Consider the following 18,493-nt stretch of genomic DNA (forward strand, 5'->3'; position numbering starts at 1 on the left):
CCAGCCCCCACCACGCCGGAGGGAGCTTTGGTGCTGCGTGCGCCCCTCCCCTCCCCCCCCAAAAAAAAGCCTGGAACCTTGAAGCTCCAGCAATTAAAATAATGATGACTCAACACAGTGTGCTTTGAAATACAGTTTGGTCCGCCTCTTTCTTCCTTCCTTCCTTTCTTTCTTTAATTTTTTAATTTTTTTAAATATTTATTTAATTTATTTATTCCCTTTGTTGCCCTGTTGTTTTATTGTTGTAGTTATTATTATTGTTGTCATTGTTGGATAGGACAGAGAGAAATGGAGAGAGGAGGGGAAGACAGAGAGGAGGAGAGAAAGATAGACACCTGCAGACCTGCTTCACCGCCTGTGAAGCGACTCCCCTGCAGGTGGGGAGCCAGGGCTCGAACCGGGATCCTTATGCCGGAGCTTGTGCTTTGCGCCACCTGCGCTTAACCCGCTGTGCTACAGCCCGACTCCTTTCTTTCTTTCTTTCTTTCTTTCTTTCTTTCTTTCTTTCTTTCTTTCTTTCTTTCAAGAAACCCAGTTAGTCAGCACATGAGTGTAGTAACGTAGTAACCCCGATATGAACAGTACGAACAGCAACTCAGCTGAGACACACACCCGTGCTGTCATGTATTCACAGGGGTCTGTGGGGTATACACCCTGGGCTCTCGGTGGCCCTCCCCTCTAAGGCAGCAGGCCCAGTGTGAATGTCTCTGGCTCAGCCCAGTTGAAGGTCTGGCACCCCTTAGGGCTGGCTCTGTGCAGAGATGTATGCAAATCAGGCCCCTCCTGGAAGCCTCTTTCCCTGGAGAGCTGGGCTCTCCTCTGTTTATGCAAAGGATCTCTCTCTCTGCCACCTGTTGTCTGAGGCCTTTGTCCTGATCTGCTTTTCCTGAAGTTTTTCAAGAAGCAGTTGGGGTTGTGGGGCCAGACTCTAGGGATTCCAGGTCCCAGTCACCCCAGGCTGGCCTGCCCTCCCAAGGGGGCCCTGGTGCCATTATGAGGCCAGTGACTCAGGCAGTATAGACAAAGCTTAGCTGCCATGCACAAGGGACTTTGAAGAGAAGGCCTCTGCTTTATCTTGGTTTATTTATAGTCTGCTGATTTCTTTTCTTCCTTTTTAAAAATGTTTTATTTATTAATTAATGAGAAAGATAGGAGGACAGAAAGAACCAGACATCACTCTGGTGCATGTGCTGCCAGGGATCGAACTCAGGACCTCATGCTTGAGAATCCAGTGCTTTATCCACTGCGCCACCTCCCGGACCATGTGGTTTCTTTTCTAAAATGTCGTTTATTTATTAATGAGAGGAGGGGAGAGAAAAATAGAGAACCATACATCTTTCTGAATACATGTGGTGCCAGGGACCGAACTTGGGACCTCGTGCCTAAGAGGCCAATGCTTTATTCCACTGCGCCACCACAATTTCATTTTGATGGGACTGGCAAAATAGCTCACTTGGATAGTGTGCTGCTTTGCCATGTGCATGACCCAGGTTCAAGTTGGGTTCCCACCACATTGAAGGAAACTTTGATGCTGTGGTGTCTTTCTCTCTCTCTTCCCCCCTCCTTCCCTCTCTTCTCTCCTTCCTCCCTCTCCACCAAAAAGAAAATATTTTTAAGAGCCCTTCTCAGCTCTGTCACATAGTGACGATACCAAGGATTGAACTTGGGGCCTTGGGTACGCAAGCCCTGTGCTCTGCCCCCTGGGCCATCTCCCCAGACCAGCCCAGGTCACCGCTTGGTCCTGTTGCATTTTCTTGTGATAAACTCTCAGGCTTTGTTGGGCCTGCCTCTCCGGTGTTGACTTGTGGTTTCCTCCTTAGTAGCTATTGATGATAAACTAATAATACTGGGTTGTCCTGGAAATCCGGGACACATTTTTTGCAAGGGAGACACAGAAAAATGCACCGTGACTTTTCTGACAGCCCAGTCTTTTCAGCTCCGGCTTCAGTTGGGTAGGTGAGGCAACTCCCCACCCACCCGCCCCATGGCTCTGTGCCCTGGATCTCAGCCTCCAGAGTCTGTCTGCAGGGACTCTGTGTGCAGTCCTCCAGGCCAGGCCCAGCTTGACTGTGATTCTCAGAGACTTGGGCTGCAGGGTCCCCGTCACGGAGGGCCGGGGTGGCTTGGTGCCCCTTGCTGACTAACCCTGGCTCTCGTCTGCAGGCATGAACGCGGCCGTCCGGGCGGTGGTACGCATGGGGATCTACGTGGGGGCCAAGGTGTACTTCATCTATGAGGTCAGTGCCCGTCACATCCCCCTGCCTGCTTCTGACTCGGAACTCCCACGCCCCTGCTCTGAGGTCACCTGCACAGATACCCCCCACCCCCATATGTCTTTGGAGAAGTGTCTTCTCAGACTTGTTGCCCGTTTTTTTTGTGTGTTTCTTTTTGTTATTGTTGATATATATACACATATGTATATGTATATGTATATTAATTGAGTAATTTCCTTCTACCAGTGCACACTGCTCAGCTCTGGCTTACAGTGGTACTGGGGACTGAACCTGGGACCGCAATGCATTTCCAGTGAGTTTCTGTGATGACATTAGGTTGTGGTCTAGTTTTGTTTGTTTGTTGCTTATACATTGGCTGTTCAGTTTTCCTAACTCTTTCGGCTGAAGAGGCTTTCAATTTCTGTCTCTACCCAATAATAAATAAAAATATTATAAATGCTAAATAATGTTTTTTTAATCTTTAGGTATTTACTGTTGGATAGAGACAGAGAGAAGTTGAGAGAGATGGGGAAGTAGCAAGGGAAGGAGACAACAGAGACACCTGCAGCCTTGCTTCACTACTGCAGGTGGGGACCAGGGGCTTGAACTGGGTCCTTGTGCATTGTAATGTGTGCCACTGCCTGGGCCCCCAATACTGCTTTTTTTTTTTTGTTGCCATAGTTATTATTGTTGTTGTTATTGATGTTGTCATTGTTGGATAGGACAGAGAGAAATGGAGAGAGGAGGGGAAGACAGAGAGGGGGAGAGAAAGACAGATACCTGTAGACCTGCTTCACCGCCTGTGAAGCGACTCCCCTGCAGATGGGGAGCTGGGGGCTCGAACCGGGACCCTTACACCGGTCCTTGCACTTTGCACCATGTGCACGTACCCTGCTGTTCTATGGCCCAACCCCCTCCAATACTGCTTTTTTAAAAAACATTTTTTAAAATTTATTTTTATTTATATTCCCTTTTGTTGCCCTTGTTGTTTTATTGTTGTTGTCGTTGTCGGATAGGACAGAGAGAAATAGAGAGAGGGGGGGAGAGAAAGATAGACACCTGCAGACCTGCTTCACCGCCTGTGAAGCGACTCCTCTGCAGGTGGGGAGCTGGGGGCTCGAACCGGGATCCTTAAGCCGGTCCTTGCGCTTTGCGCCACCTGCGCTTAACCCTCTGTGCTACCGCCCGACTCCCCACATGGTTTATTTAAATGTTTTTTGTTGGGAGCTGGGTGGTGCTACACCTGGTCAGGCACACATAGCATGATGCGCAAAGACCCGTGGCAAGGAACCGGATTCGAGCCCTCACTCCCCACCTGCAGGTGGGACACTTCACAAGTGGTGAAGCAGGGCTACAGCTGTGTCTTTATCTCCTTCTCTATCTCCCCCTCTTCCCTCAATTGCTCTCGTTCTATCCAATGAAACGGAAGAAATGGCTGCCAGGAGCAGTGGATTTTTAGTACCAGCATGGAGCCCAAGTGATAACCCTGGAGGCAAAAAAAAAATCTGTTTTTCTTTTTATGAAGTGTATGACATTGATACCATCCTTGAAACCATCCCTACATCCCTGCGATTGAACCTCAGTTGGTTTCAGTGGTTTATTCTTTTGCTGTGTTGTTGGATTAAATCTGCCAAATGTTTAAAGCATATTTGTTAATGAGAGGGGACGGGAGAGAGAATATCACTGTAGCACTTGTGATTCTGGGAATCAAACTCAAAACCTTGTGCTTGAGAGTTTGAGAGTTCATTGTCTTTTTTTTTTTAAATGTATTTTTTTATATTTATTTTCCCTTTTGTTGCCCTTGTTTTTTTAATTGTTGTAGTTATTGTTGGTGTTATTGATGTCGCTGTTAGATAGAACTAGAACAGAGAGAAATGGAGAGAGGAGGGGAAGACAGAGAGGGGGAGAGAAAGATAAGACACCTACAGACCTGCTTCACTGCTTGTGAAGCGACTCCCCTGCAGGTGGGGAGCCGGGGGCTTGAACAGGGATCCTCATACCGGTCCTTGTGCTTTGTGCCACATGCGCTTAACCCGCTGCACTACTGCCTAACTCCCGAGAGTTCATTGTCTTATCCACTGAGCCACTTCCCAGGCCACTCACTTTGCCAAACATAAAATAAAATCAACTAAAAATAAAATAATAGTTTAGTAACTTTATTCCATTTTTTTTCTACCAGGGTTAACACTGGGGCTCAGTGGTTAAGACAATGAATTGGCAGTCAATTTTATTTTCATTTAGGTCAGGGAAGAGAAAGAGGGAGAGGGAGAGAGATGCTACAGTACTGCTCCATCGCCCCTGTGGGGGCCCCAGGCTCAAACCCAGGTCCCTGCATATCTGTGCTGTACTGGCTGGCTGAGCTTCCTGCTCCTGAAAGTCCCTGAGGACCTTTGCATCAGCGTTTATCAAGGAGGTGATCAGGCTATCCTTCCTTCCTTCCTTCCTTCCTTCCTTCCTTCCTTCTTTCCTTCCTTTTTTTTTTTTAACTATCTTTGAAAGTTTTATAGAATTCACTAGTGAAACCACCTGGACCTGCATTTTTTGTGTGTGGGGCCTCAGGCAGGTGTGAGTTCTCCATTCCCAGGCCACTCTTTTCCATTCAGAATGAAGCAGATCAGGAGAAAGACCACAGCATAGGAGCTTCCCCCAGCATCGCACCTCACTGGTTGTGCTGGGCTCAAACCTGGGCCAGAAGCATAGCAGGGGCCCGGGCCCTGCCCAGGGAGCTACCTCTCCAGCCCCGAGTGTCTGCTCTTTGGGAGACTTTTGGCCACTAGTTTGGTTTCTGCACCTGCTGTCCTGCCTCCAGGCATCAGGTTGAAGCGGAAACTGGCCGCTGCCTGTGGGGAATTTCTCAACCTCCAGAGCTCAGGGTGGAGGGAGCCCAGGTCCTGGAACTAAGGCTCTGAGCTGGCATCTGCCCGGAAGCCCTGGGATCAGGAGCAGAGTGCCCCTCCCTCCTCCTTAGAAGGGCTCACAGCCAGGCTCAGGAAAACGCTGACTCCCCAGACAACCTTGACCTCAGCACAGTGGCTGCTTCCTTAGAAAGTCTGATGCTAATCTCTCTGCTGGACTCTGCTTCCTCTGCAGCAGGAACTTCTGTCATTCAAACCCAGTGACTGAAGAGGAGTCTGGGAAAGTTAGACTGAGTGAAAGCACCCAGTGGGGCCAGGTGTTGGCGCACCTGGTTGAGTGCAGAGGTTACTATGTGCAAGGACCGCAGGTTCAAGCCCCTGGTCCCCACTTGGGGGGGGGGGCATCTTCATGAGTGGTAAAGCCAGACTGCAGGTGTCTCCCTCCCTTCACCCCTCCTTCTCTCTTATCCCTTCTCTCTCAATTTCTATCTATATCCAAAATTAGTTAAATAAAAATATATGTATAAAAGAAAAATAAATAAGAAAAAGCGTTTCAGTTGAGGAGAGGCACACGCCAAGCATTCTGGGGGTGGGGGGGAGGTGGCAGCTCTCCCGTAGGGGTCTTTTTCAGAGTACCCAGGGTACCCCTGTGAGAGAGAGAGACGTGTCATCCCCAGGCCACTAGCTCTTCCTCTGGTTATGTCAAAATGGCCTCCAGCGAGTGGCCAGCCAGGAGGCGGCTTCTCAGGATTCCAGACCAGCTGAGCGCAGATGATTTCAGAGCCTGTGGCAGCAGAGCCTGTGGCAGCTTCGGGGACATGCTTACTGGAAACAGTCTCCGTGGGGGGCTGGGTGTGCAGCAGCCTGCTCAGGGCCTCCCATCTCCTGGGGGGAAGTGAAGAGCAAGAGGCAAGGTGCCACCTCTGCTCAGAGCCTCAGCTTGACCTGGGAGAGCCCAGCAGGGGCCGCGGCCCTGGGCACAGAGAGCAGACAGGGTTCCAGCAGCTTTGGCTCAGAGGGGGACACAGGGTTCCCTGGCTCTTTCCGCCTGTAGTCAGAGAAGCAATTAGGAAATCCTCCAACCAACTGCCCCACCCTCTAAAGAGTATTTCTTTTCAAACAATGTAAATCGAAAGGACTCGTTTCATTTACAAGGTAGACTCAACATCTCTGGCACAAGTGGTGCCAGCGGTCAGATTCAGGCCTGCAAGTCCAGTCCAGTGCTCCACCCGCTGTGCCCCCCTCCAGGCTGCAGATGGGGCGGGGTGGGGAGGGAGGTGCATCTGTCCATCAGGGAGTGGAGGAGGGCTGGAAAGCCAGGAGCTGGTCTGGGGGCCAGTAGGAAGGCCCCTCCCCCACCTCCTAGACCCTAGTTCCTCAAAAGGCTTCTGGAACAAAGCTTTTAATGGGACTTAACTGTTATTTAGGGGCTGGGAGTCCTTGCTGCTATCCTGTTATGAAACCAGCTTTCACTCTCAGCCCTCCATCAGAGCCTCCGCCAGGATCTCAGCCCGTGAGAGCTTCAGAGGGAGACTGGCCTGCAGCTAAGGGCCCTGGGGGTGGGTGGTCCTGCCTTGAGTCACCTTTGTCCAGATCCAGCATTGCCTGGAAGGCCCTGGGGACTGTTTCCCTCTGAGTCATTCAGAGGCTCTGGAGAGAGTTTTAGACCAGGGCCAGGCCCGGGCGGTGGGAGTCAGCCTTCCCCGGGCGGGCTGGCAGGCGGGTGGGCAGGTAAGACATGGTGCCAAGGAAAACAACATCACCTCTGAGCTCACATACATTATAGTAGGTCCCTACACAGCTGTCTTCCTAATTTAGTAACATCTCCCGGGTTGGCCTAAGACAGCTTGAAGCTGCTGGTGGCATGTGTTTGTAAAAGGTCCTGGCAGAAAGGATGACTCATTTCCCAGCAGTGAGCTGGTGGGCGGAGCACAGAGCAGGGCTGCTGCCCTCAGCCCAGGCTCCCTTCCTCTCCACCCCTCTGTCTCCACTGCCTCCCTGCCCCATAGCCACCCAGCCCTTTGAGGACGCCTTTCTCTTCCGACTGGGTGCTGTGGCTCCAGGGCCAGCTTCCGCTCTAGCAGCGAAAGGGGTGGGTCATAAAAGGTGTAGAGTCGGGAGGTGGCTCAGTGGGTAGAGTTGGACTCTACAGCACAAGGTCCCAAGTTCGAATCCCAGCATCGCACATGCCAGAGTAGTGCTCTGGTTCTCTCTCCAACACTCCTCACTAATAAATAGGAAAATAAATCTTTTATTATTATTATCTTGATTTGTTGGATAGAGACAGCCGGAAATTGAGAGGGAAGGGGGAGATAGGGAGATACTTGCAGCCCTGCTTCACCACTCATGAAGCCTTCCCCCTGCAGGTGAGGACTGGAAGTTCAAACCCTGGTCTTTGAGTATTGTAATCAGTGCGCTCAACCAGGTGCGCCACCACCTGGCCCCAATAAATATGTATTTTTAAAGTTACAAAAAGTTTTAAAGATTTTTTAAATTTTATATTTATTTATTCTCCCTTATGTTGTCGTTATTGATGGATAGGACAGAGAGAAATGGAGAGAGGAGGGGAAGACAGAGAGGGGGAGAGAAAGGCAGACACCTGCAGACCTGCTTTACCACTTGTGAAGCGACTCCCCTGCAGGTGAGGAGCCGGGGGCTCGAACCGGGATCCTTATGCCGGTCCTTGCGCTTTGCGCTACGTGCGCTTAACCCACTGCGCTACCGCCCGACTTCCAAAACGTTGTTACAAAGGTGTACTGGTGGCCCTGTCTCTGTGTCCGGACCGGACAGTTGGGAAGGGCTTCTGCCGTTCCCGTGGGCCACAGGCCACAGCCCCGGGAGGAGCAGCAGAGCAGGATCGAGAAAGACGCCTGCCCCTTCCCCTTCCCAGGCCAGGATAGGCAGATGGAAAGAGGATAGATAGGTGAGAGGATGGATGGAATCTTCCTCCACTTACCTGCCACCCCAGGACTCTGGGCACAGGTCCAAGGCTTCCCGTCCTGCCGGGCCCGGCACTCACTCACGTTCACATCAGGCTCTGGTGTGAGCCGGGTTCCCGTGTGGGGTCGGTGCTCTGGGCTCTGGAGTGCGGCCCGGGTCACCTTGGCCTCCCAGCCTCCAGCTGCAGGGGGAGCCAGAGGCCAGTGGAGAGTTGGCTGCAGAGTAGGCAGGTGCCAGGTTCTTAACTGGAGCGCAGGGGTGAGTAAGGGGCCGCCCTGGGTCGGGTGTCACTGCCCCTATCTCACAGCCTTCCTCATACTCATCCCTCACCATCTGTCCATCTGTCACTGCTCACACTGCCTTTTTTTCCCATTCAGCATCCTCTGTCTGCCCATCCACCCATACACCATCTCTGTCCACCCACTTTCTGTCCATCTACAATTTGTCTGTCTACCCTCCATCCATCCATGCATCTTCTGTCTATCCATTCATCCTCTGTCCATCTGTCCATCCATTCCATTCTCTGTCCATCTACCCATCCATCCACCTGTCCATCCATCCATCTGTCCACTTCCTCACTCTGTTTTATTTATTTTAATTTTTTACATTTATTATTATTATTATTTGTAATCAAAACAAAAAAGAAAAACGGTCGGGACATTAAGTTCTTCTATGCTTTCTAAGGAGGGTGGAGACCCCTCCTTAGGGGCGGCTGTGGTGGCACCAGCAGAAACTGAAGTCACAGGGATGGCCCAGCTGCCTTTCCTTGTGACACTCACGTTCTCAGGGTTAGAACAGGGAGCTGGGTCCCCATGGTGCAGGGGGAGGGTTGCCTCTAGTCCCGAGGAGAGGGGACACCAAGACCCGGTGCCCCCCCCCCACCTCACACGAAAGCCCAGGGTGTGGGGTGGCCTGGGGCCTCATCTCCTGGGCATGGGGAGGGCGCCCAGCCAAGACAGACATAGAACACCCCAGGGACACCAGTGCCCCGACTCCCATATTTTAATATTTATTTGCTAATGAGAAAAATAGGAGAGAGAGAAAGAACCAGCCATCACTCTGGTACGTGTGCTGCTGGGGATGGAACACAGGACCTCAGGCTTGAGAGTCCAATGCTTTATCCAGTGCACCACCTCCTGGCCACCCTCTTTTTTTTTTTCCCTTAAAAAAACACACAACACACACCTGCCAGAGTCACTTGTTGGTGTCCCTGGGGTGTTCTGTGTCTGCCTGGGCTGGGCACCCTCCCCCTGCTCACCCCCATGGGTGCCTGTGACTGTCTCTCCTGTATCCTTGCTGCCACCACCTCCTCACAAATTGTCCCCATCCCTCCTGTGTGGACACTGTCCCTGTGGCCACCCCCTTTTGTTGCCCTTGTTTTTTTGTTGTTGTTGTAACTATTGTTGTTACTGACGTCATCATTGTTAGATAGGACAGAGAGAAATGAAGAGAGGAGGGGAAGACAGAGAGAGGGAGAGAAAGACAGACACCTGCAGACCAGCTTCACCGCCTGTGAAGCGACTCCCCTGCAGGTGGGGAGCTGGGGGCTCGAACTGGGATCCTTACACTGGTCCTTGTGCTTTGTGCCACCTGGCCTTAACCTGCTGTGCTACCGCCCGACTTTTATTTTATTTTATTTTTTATTTTATTTTGTTTTGTTTTATTTTATTTTGTTTTATTTTTTATTTTATTTTGTTTTATTTTTTATTTTATTTTGTTTTATTTTTTATTTTTATAAAAATATTTTATTTTTATTTTTAGTTTGTTTTGTTTTATTTTATTTTGTTTTATTTATTTTATTTTGTTTTATTTTTTATTTTTTTAAATATTAATTTATTCCCTTTTGTTGTCCTTGTTGTTTTATTGTTGTAGTTATTCTTTTTGTCATCATTGTTGGATAGGACAGATAAATGGAGAGAGGAGGGGAAGACAGAGGGGGAGAGAAAGACAGACACCTGCAGACCTGCGTCACCGCTTTTTAAAAAAATTTTTTATTATATTTCTTGAATGGATAGAGACAGCCAGAAATTGAGAGGCAAGGGAGGGATAGACAGGATGAGAGACAGAGAGACACCTGCAGCACTGCTTCACCACTTGTGAAGCTCTCCCCCTGCAGGTGGGGATTGGGGGCTCGAACCCAGGTCCTTGCATATTGTAACATGTGCGCTCAACCAGGTGTGCCACCACCCAGCCCCGGCTTCACCGCCTGTGAAGCGACTCCCTGGCAGGTGAGGAGCCGGAAGCTCGAACTGGGAACCTTACACCGGTCCTTGCACTTTGCGCCATGTGCGTTTAACCCACTGCGCTACCACCCGACTCCTTATTTTGTATTTTTTACCAGAACACTGTTCAGCTCTGGTTTATGCTGGTATGGGGGATCGAACTTGGGACTATGGAGCCTCAGGCATGAGAGTCTCCTTGCATAACCATTATGCTATCTATCCCTGTCCTCCACTTAACTCTCTGTCCCATCTACTTTTTACCTATCTACCCATCCTCTTTCCATCCACCCCATCCTCTGCCCAGCCATCCATCCTCACCCATCCTCTGTCATCTGCCCATCCTGTGTCCGTCCATCCACTCCCTCATCTTCTGCCCATCTCTCCTTCGTCCACCCACCCAGCTACACAGCCACCCGTCTGCCACCCTGTGTGTATGTCATGCCCAGTCCCTTCTTCTTCTTCTAGCGTTTGCCCTTCTTCCGTAGCCAGTCAACAGCGTCAGGTGCAGCTATGCACTTGCCCTGGCCCTGGGCAGGGAGACATGGCCTCCCTGGTGTCAAGCCTCCTTCCCCAGACAGAATAAAAGCCACTCCTTTCCGGGGTGGGGGGAGTGCTGTGTGGGCTCTCACCTGCGGTTGACTCCCCCGCCCCAAACACACTGGATGGTCGAGTTGGAAGGCTGGGAACAGAGAGGCGGGGCCAACGCCAGGGCTGGGCAGAGCTGAAGGGGGTCCCTGCTGCCCAGCTCTCCATCCTCTTTTGCTCTCCCTCTTGTCTGTCCCATGGGTGCATGTCCTTAACCCCCACCTCTGTCACGACTGTGCGGTACAGGGGGTAGACTTGTTGGGGACATCAGCCTGCTTTCCATGTTGTTATTTACTTCTGCATTTATTTTGCCTCCAGGCTTATCGCTTGGGCTGGGTGCCCGCACTTTGAATCCACTGCTCCTGGCAGCCATTTTCCCCTCCCCCTCCCTCTGTTTTATTGGCTAGGACAGACAGAAATTGAGAGAGGAGGGGAAAATAGAGAGGGAGAGAGAAAAAGAGACACCTACAGACCTGCAGCAGGTGGGGAGCTGGGGGTGGAGCCTGGGCCCTTGTGCACAGTGCTATGTGCACCCAACTAACCATATGCTCCACCGCCCAGCCCCTTGCATGTTTATTATCTGTGGCGAGCAGCCAGGTCCCCCCGGTAAGTTGAGACCTCAGGAGCTGCTCTCACTGGGGCCGTGGCTTCTGCCGCTCCAGTCACCTGCCCTTGTACAAGCCTCTGGGACAGCAGCTTCCTCCCCACCTGGCAGGAGATCCCATGCCTGAGATCAAAAGTCTAGGAGGATTTACTCTGTCTTCCTCCCCACCGGGCAGGAGATCCCATGCCTGAGATCAAAAGTCTAGGAGGATTTACTCTGTCACCAGAACACTGAACCAGAAGGTGCCCTGGGGCTGCAGGAGCCTCAGCTCACTGGGCCTGCTTCCTGTTTACATAATTCTTGCGCACTGTGGGTGCCCCGGCCAGGACTGGCCCACGCTCAGGAGGCTCCTTCCCTCCCTCTACAGGGCTACCAGGGCATGGTGGACGGCGGCAGGAACATCGTGGAGGCCGACTGGGAGAGCGTGTCGAGCATCCTGCAGATGGTAGGTGCTCCGTCCTCCTCCCCCACCTCTGCTCTCCTGACACCTACCCTTCTGCTCCGGGATGCTGCTGCCACCACCGCCGGGGCCCAGGCTGCCCACTCCTGTGCCACCCCCACTTAATTAAGTGCAGAGCCACACACACTCAGGAAGTGTCACACCGTGCAAACGGAGGAGTCACCGGCTGAGAGATAGGAGGTCGGACAGCTGGCGGCGGTGGTGGCTTGTGGTGTCTTCCAGTCTCCCTCGAGAGATGCCTGTGGGGCTCCTCGGACCCCCTAACGTGGAGGCCCTGGGAAAGCTGCCCACTGGTTGTGGCCCAGGGTAGTTGGAGGGTTTAGTGGGACTCAGCACCCCTGTTCCCTCCTGAACCAGTCCTGCTAATTCCTTGGAACCAGTGAGAGTGAGGTCATTGCCTGCAGAGGGAGGTGAGGCAGGGCTTGCTCAGTGGAGAAGGGACCTGTCTGCATAGCGAGGCCTCCAGAGGAGCTGAGAAACAGAGAAACTCTGTGCTGTGGTTGAGATTCTGAAATGTGGGTCTTGGGTGGGGAAGATAGCATAATGGTTATGCAGAGAGACTCTCTTGCCTGAGGCTCCAAGTCCCAGGGTTCAGTCCCCCCTGCACCACCATAAGCCAGGGCTGAGCAGTGCTCTGGGGGGGGGGGGGGAAGAAAGAAAGAAAGGAAAAAAAAGAAATATGGATATCAATCTGTGACTTTGTTTTCTTTCTTTCTAATTATTTATTTTTTTAACTAAACTGGTCTGGGGAAATGTGTCCTTTAAAAAATTTGTTAAGTTATATTTATTTATTTATTTATATATTTCTCAACTTAGAAATTGAGAAGAAGGGGAGATAGAGGGAGAGACAGAGACACCTGCAGACCTGCTTCACCACTCGTGAAGCTTTCCCCCTGCAGGCCGGGACTGGGGGCTTGGATTGGGGGTCCTTGTGCACTGTAACATGTGTGCTCAACCAGGTGGGCCATCACTAAGCCTCTTACTTATTTATTTCTTTAAATTAGGACAGAGAGAAAGCAAAGTCTGAAGTGTGTGTGTGTGTGTGTGTGTGTGTGTGTGTGATGGATCTGGGTGGGTAGTGGACCATTCAGCCACTTATGGCATCATGGATGGGCCTGGAGACATGGTGCTGAGAGAACTAACCCAGAGAGGGAGGGAGGGAGGGAGACAGGCTGTTGGCAGAGCAGGGTACAGGGAGCTACAGGCCTGGGGTGGAGGAGACAGGCGGTTAGTCAAAGGTGCAGACATGCAGTCACCACATGAGTCAGCTCTGAGGGAAGAAGGAAACAGCCGCTGACAAGTCCCAACAGTGTGGACATTGGAACATGGCCAAGGAAGCTCTACACACGTGCAAACACACACACACACACACACACACACACACACACACGCTCATGTACACACACATGCGTTTGTAACAATAACAACAAGACCTACAACAACAATAAAAAACAACAAGGGCAACAAAAGGGAAAATAAATGAATATTAAAATTATAATAATAATAAATTTCTTTAATTTTGACTTATTAAAAAAACTTTGAGTGGTCCAGGAGGTGGCGCAGTGGCTAAGGCACTAGACTCTCAAGCATGAGGTCCTGAGTTCGATCTCCGGCAGCACATGTACCAGAGTGATGGCTGGTTCTTTCTCTCCTCCTATCTTTCTCATGAATAAAAAAATAAATTCTTTAAAAAAAAAAAGGCCTTTGATTTGAGAGTTGGGCAGTAGCGCAACAGGTTAAGTGCAGGTGGTGCAAAGCGCAAGGATCCCAGTTTGAGCCCCCGGCTCCCCACCTGCAGGGGAGTCGCTTCACGGGTGGTGAAGCAGGTCTGCAGGTGTCTATCTTTCTCACCCCCTCTCTGTCTTCCCCTCCTCCCTCCATTTCTCTCTGTCCTATCCAACAACAACAACAATAATAACTACAACAATAAAATAACAAGGGCAACAAAAGGGAATAAATAAGTAAATATTTTTAAAAAAACACTTTGATTTATTGACTCTGTAGAGACAGGCAGAAATAGAGAGGGGAAAGGGAGATAGAGATAGATGGATAGAGAGCCCTGCACCCCTTCCTCTGTACTTGTGCACTTCTCCCACCCCCCGTAGGTGGCAACCAGGGGCTTGAACCCGGGTCTTTGCACATGGTAACATATGCACAAAACCAGGTGTACCAATGTCCAACTCCTGGCACCCCCAAAATTTCTTTTAAGGTTCATCTTAACAGGGGGTGGGGCGGGGTGGGGGACTTGGCGGCAAACTCAGCCACCTGTGGGGCCCCTGCACCTGCTTCTTGGCCATGCTGACACCCAGGCTGGCTCCGAGGGAGCTCCCCGGGGTACCTCCCTCACGCCCAGGCGGCCGGGTGCACCAGCAGGCCGTCTGCCACACTGGCTGTGAGCAGGAGCGCCCGGCAGACACAGCCTCCATTCCAGGGTGGCACTGTCATCGGCAGCGCCCGCTGCAAGGACTTCCGCTCGCGGGAGGGCCGCCTGCGCGCCGCCCTCAACCTCACCCGCCTGGGCATCACCAACCTGTGCGTCATTGGCGGCGATGGCAGCCTCACCGGGGCCAACCTATTCCGCAAGGAGTGGAGCGGGCTGCTGGAGGAGCTGGCCCGGGATGGTGAGCTCCCGCTCCCTGCGTCCCCTGGATGGATCATGCGCCCTGCCCCTCTTGTCTTCTGTCCCTTGGTCCTCTGTCCCCCAGACAGAATGTGTCACCAGTCCCTGTGCCCCTGTCCCTGGGTGGTGTGTATATCCTGCCTCTTCTCTCCCCTGGATCATGCATGTGACCTCTCTCTTCTATCCCCTGGACGGTGCATGTGTCCTGCCATCTGCCTGCCCCGGCAGCATGACCCCCCGTGGTTCTGTCCTTGTCACTAAGGTGTGTGTGTGTGTGTGTGTGTGTGTGTGTGTGTGTGTGTGTGTGTGTAGGGGGGTGGGGTGGACAAGAGCAGCGGCTTCACTCAGTCCCCTTCACCTCACCCTGGGTGACCATATTCTCTGTGTGTCCAGTTCACGGGGTGGTGGGGTTGGGTGAGCAGGAACCAGATGTTCCCCCTTTGGCCCCATGCTGCCCCCTCCTTCACAGAGGCCATTCTTTTAAAAAATATATATATTTATTCTCTTTTGTTACCCTTGTTGTTTTATTGTTGTAGTTATTATTGTTAGTTATTGATGTCGTCATCATTGTTGAATAGGACAGAGAAATGGAGAGAGGAGGGGAAGACAGAGAGGGTCAGAGACAGATAGACACCTGCAGACCTGCTTCACCACCTGTGAAACAACTCCCCTGCAGGTGGGGAGCCAGGAGCTCGAACTGGGATCCTTAAGCCGGTCCTTGCTTCACGTGCGCTTAACCCGCTGTGCTACCGCCCGACTCCCCACAGAGGCCATCCTTGACCCCAGGTGACCCCAGTCTGCCCTATGTCATCTGTCACCACCCATGAAGCCACCTGGAGAATGTCCCCAAAGCCACGAGGCACCGGCTTTGCTTTCTGTCTTTCTACAGTCTGGCGGGAAGAGGGGAGTCGTGGGGCTGACGGGCCTGGGGCTCAGTGGTCCCCAAATCTGGACCAGGATCAGAGGCAGCACAAGCCCTTCATCCCCTTCCGTCCCCTCCACCATCCCATCTCACGTCCTGCTCTGCCCCAGAGCCCGGGTCGTGTGGGGAGGGGCTGCCTCATGGCACCTGGGCCTTCTGCTGAGACAGAAGCACTGCAGACACCTGCCAGCAGTTGGCACTGTCCTTGTCTGACTGCCTCTGAGCCGGGCCAACTGCACACCACCCCCCTCTCAGCCCTGGTCTGTGTGTCTGTGATCCTTCAGTGAGGGACAGAGCCCGGCATGGAGACACACACACACACACACACACACACACACACACACCCCTGCTAGAGTCACTTGTTGGTGTCCCTGGGGTGTTCTGTGTCTGCCTGGGCTGGGCGCCCTCCCCATACTCACCCCCATGGGTGCCTGTGACTGTCCCTCCTGTATCCTTGCTGCCTCCCCCTCCTCACAAACTGTCCCCATCCCTCCTGTGTGGACACTGTGGCCACCCCCGTGGACACCTATGAATGTCCCTCCCTGTGTTCCTGTGACTGTCCCCATCCCTCCTGTGTGGATGCTCTCCCTGAACCCCCCCTGTGCCTGGCCAGGCTGACCGCTGGCCCCCCGCGCACCCCCTCCTCCACAGGCAAGCTCCAGGAGGAGGAGGTGCAACGCTCTGGCTACCTGAACGTGGTGGGCATGGTGGGCTCCATCGACAACGACTTCTGTGGCACTGACATGACTATCGGCACTGACTCGGCGCTGCACCGCATCATCGAGGTGGTGGACGCCATCATGACCACCGCCCAGAGGTGGGCGCCGCCCCGGGAGCTTCCAGGAGCGGGGCTGGCTGCGTGGAGGGCAGTGTATGCCAGGCAGCCTGGCTTCTCACCCCCAAGTCACGGCCGCCCTGGGGTCGAGGGGGGTTCAGGATGGAGGAGGCACCCGGGGGCATGTCGGAGACCAGACAGGCCTGGCCCCACGGCCTTTAGATGTGTGTCAGGCAAAGCCTGCGGTGTAGACGTTCTGCTGAGGGGAGGCCGGCGGTGTAGGTATTGTGTAGGCGGCGTGCGGCCTGCAGTGTGGACAGCAGTGCGCAGAAACAGCCTCTCCCATGTGGTAGGTGTCCCCTGCCCATTGTGACACTGTCCCATTTTCTCTCTCTCCAGCCACCAGAGGACCTTCGTCCTTGAGGTCATGGGCAGACACTGCGGGTACGTAGGTGTGGCTGGACAGTCTCTCCCTGCTGTCCCGTCCCCCATAGTGGCCTGTGCCCCATGCTGGTCTGTCTGTCCCCTGTGGCCTGCCCCCTGGCACCTTCCCCTGTGCCTGCTGCCACCCAGCGTGGCTGTCTCCTCACAGGTACCTGGCTCTGGTGAGCGCGCTGGCCTGTGGGGCCGACTGGGTGTTCCTGCCGGAGTCGCCCCCCGAGGAGGGCTGGCAAGAGAACATGTGCGTCAAGCTCTCAGAGGTAACTCATTGCTGAGTCCTGGCCTCAGGTGGCCGGGGTCTCCCACTGGCCACTCCACCCACCCCTTCCAGCTGGGCTGCCTTCCCCCGCCCGCCAGCTAGGGAGTTGGACTCCTTCACAGGGGAGTCTGTCCAACCGCCCACCTGTCCGCTGAGGCCACCCATCCCACAGGGAGGGGACTGTTCTTGCCACTGGTGCCCAGCCCCCCTGCGCACTGAGGCCCCCTTGTGGACGGAACTCCACACTGCAGCTCTTCTAGTTAAGATGCTGGGTCAGGGTGGGATCCGGCGGCTGTCTGGTGGTGTCAGGTGTTCAGCTTGGCCTTGTCACTGTCTGTGACTGTGACTGTCAGGCTGCAGGGCGCGGGGGGGGGGGGTCCCTGGCAGAGCTGGCACGTGACCCCAGCTCAGTGTTCGCAGACAACTGCTATCACGCCTGATACTTGAGTTTGGTCGTGGCAAGCGCCTCTGTCTGTCACTGTGGGAATGCAGGGGATGGGGGCCCAAGCCCCTGCTGGGGAGACTGGTCCAGGAGATGAGGCCCCAGGCCACCCCACACCCTGGGCTTTCGTGTGAGGTTGGGGGCGGGCACCGGGCCTTGGTGTCCTCTCTCCTCGGGACTAGAGGCAACCCTCCCCCTGCACCATGGGGACCCAGCTCCCTGTTCTGACCCTGAGAACGTGAGTGTCACAAGGAAAGGCAGCTGGGCCATCCCTGTGACTTCAGTTTCTGCTGGTGCCACCACAGCCGCCCCTAAGGAGGGGTCTCCACCCCTCAAAGAAAGCATAGCAGAACTTAATGTCCCATCCGTTTTTCTTTTTTGTTTTGATTACAAAAGACAAGTTTTTTTTTTTTTCTTCATTGCCACCAGAGACTTGATGACGGCCCTTATGAATCCACAGCTCTCAGTGGCCATTTTCCTTTTTTCTTTCTTTTTTTAAAAAAAAATATTTATTCCCTTTTGTTGCCCTTGTTGCTTTATTTTTGTAGTTATTATTGATGTCGTTGTTGTTGGACAGGACAGAGAGAAACAGAGAGAGGAGGGGAAGACAGAGAGGGGGAGAGAAAGACAGACACCTACAGACCTGCTTCACCACTTGTGAAGCGACTCCCCTGCAGGTGGGGAGCCGGGGGGCCTCGAACCGGGATCCTCATTCCGGTCCTTGTGCTTTGCGCCACGTGCGCTTAACACTACTGCCTGACTCCCTTTTCTTCCTTTCTTATTGGCTAGGACAGAGAGAAACTGAGAGGAAAGGGGGAATTAGAGAGAAAGAAGAGACACTGTAACTGCTTCACCAATAGTGAAGTCATCCCTCCCCCCCACTCCCCAAAGTTGGGTAGCAGGGGCTCGAACCCTGATCCTTGTGCATAATAATGTGTGTGCTCAACTGGGTGTCTGTCCCCCTGCCTGGCACCTCTCCCCCCCACCCCCCAATTTTCCTTCTGTCATGGAGCATCCCCGCCATGTCCTTATAAAGGTGGGGGAATCTGATCATGATGGTGGACTGTTCCTGGCTTTGAGGGGATGAGGCTGGGAGGGTTCAGGGTTCCTGTGCTGGCCTGTCTGTCCCCCGTGGTCCGGCCTCTGACCTCATCC

The 18,493-nt window shown here is 53.1% G+C and overlaps 1 protein-coding gene across 2 annotated transcripts in view; it reads left to right on the plus strand.

Moving 5' to 3' along the window:
* PFKP (phosphofructokinase, platelet) overlaps positions 1 to 18,493 on the plus strand; it is a 45,812-nt gene that overhangs the window by 9,666 nt on the left and 17,653 nt on the right. For both annotated transcript variants that reach the window (XM_060192386.1, XM_060192387.1), the window contains exons 2-7: positions 2,164 to 2,237; positions 11,787 to 11,864; positions 14,311 to 14,500; positions 16,073 to 16,238; positions 16,596 to 16,640; positions 16,789 to 16,897. In XM_060192386.1, coding sequence (XP_060048369.1) covers positions 2,164 to 2,237; positions 11,787 to 11,864; positions 14,311 to 14,500; positions 16,073 to 16,238; positions 16,596 to 16,640; positions 16,789 to 16,897 — 662 coding nt within the window. The remainder of the gene's footprint in view (positions 1 to 2,163; positions 2,238 to 11,786; positions 11,865 to 14,310; positions 14,501 to 16,072; positions 16,239 to 16,595; positions 16,641 to 16,788; positions 16,898 to 18,493) is intronic.

This window comes from Erinaceus europaeus, chromosome 6 (genome assembly GCF_950295315.1).
Source record: "Erinaceus europaeus chromosome 6, mEriEur2.1, whole genome shotgun sequence".
NCBI classification, from domain to species: Eukaryota; Metazoa; Chordata; class Mammalia; order Eulipotyphla; family Erinaceidae; genus Erinaceus; species Erinaceus europaeus.